Genomic DNA, 920 nt, shown 5'->3' with positions numbered 1-920 from the left:
GCCAGCCCCGCCGTCCTCAAGCAAGGCAGACAGGTTGGTCGGCGTTCACGGCATCTCCAGTTCTTCCATCCCTTCCCCATAAGCTTCCTTTGCTTTTCCTCCTCTAACTTTTCCAGATTTCCCTTTTTTTCCCCTTTTTTCCAAGCGAGCGAGAGCAGTTTGCAGGCGCTGGGGTTGCGCTCTCCTCCGTGCTGTGGGATGCAGAAGAGGGACGGGTGGGAAGGGGGCAAACCGAGAGGTGGAGAGAGGAGAGATGATCCCAAGGGAGTTATAAATCCATGGCCCAGAGGTGTTTGTTTTCCATCCCACACTTTTTTTTTTTTGTTTGCTTCCCGCAGAACCTCTGGTTTGCCAACCCCGGGGGCAGCAACAGCATGCCCAGCCGCAGCCACAGCTCGGTGCAACGGACGCGCTCACTGCCGGTCCACACCTCCCCGCAGACCATGCTGATGTTTCAGCAGCCAGGTAGGATGCAGATATTTGTTTTTTCGCTTATCCACATCCCAGCAAGATGAGGAGAGGCTGCGTGAAAGGAGCCGTGCCCGTGAGCCGGCAGTAGCCACTCTCCCAGCATCGGCCCGGCCATCAAGTATCTTTGACACTGGTTGAATTATTGGATTGATTGAACCGGAGACATCACTGGGGGGATTTAGACCTTGTATATAACACCTCAGCCCAAAATAGAAATGGGCTGGTGCCTTACCGAGCTTCTGAGGGGCTTTGTGCTGGGTGAGGAGGGCAGGAGCTCTTCCATCACCTTTTTTGCTCAAGCGTGGACACATAGACCCAGGCTGCCTTTGTGCACTCCAGGGGAATTCTTTCCACAATGCACACGAAGGGGAAGGTTTCTGTGTCGGTACTTCCTTCCCCAACACTGCAGCAATGCTCCCGTGTACTGGAGCATCCTCCCATTCAGGGGG

At 54.8% G+C, this 920-nt stretch overlaps 1 protein-coding gene across 1 annotated transcript in view; it reads left to right on the top strand.

Annotated features, from left to right (window-relative positions):
• Positions 1-920, top strand: part of LOC104468369 (protein Smaug homolog 1-like) — a gene marked incomplete at its 3' end in the record, with an annotated part of 37,381 nt that overhangs the window by 35,115 nt on the left and 1,346 nt on the right. Inside the window, 2 exon segments of the mRNA XM_010082475.1 lie at positions 1-33; positions 339-465. The exon segment at positions 1-33 is cut by the window's left edge and continues 23 nt beyond it. Of these exon segments, the coding sequence (XP_010080777.1) occupies positions 1-33; positions 339-465 (160 nt within the window).

This window comes from Pterocles gutturalis, unplaced genomic scaffold, assembly GCF_000699245.1.
Source record: "Pterocles gutturalis isolate BGI_N339 unplaced genomic scaffold, ASM69924v1 scaffold28114, whole genome shotgun sequence".
Taxonomy (NCBI): Eukaryota; Metazoa; Chordata; class Aves; order Pterocliformes; family Pteroclidae; genus Pterocles; species Pterocles gutturalis.
This window is presented reverse-complemented; position numbering and strand designations above follow the sequence as displayed.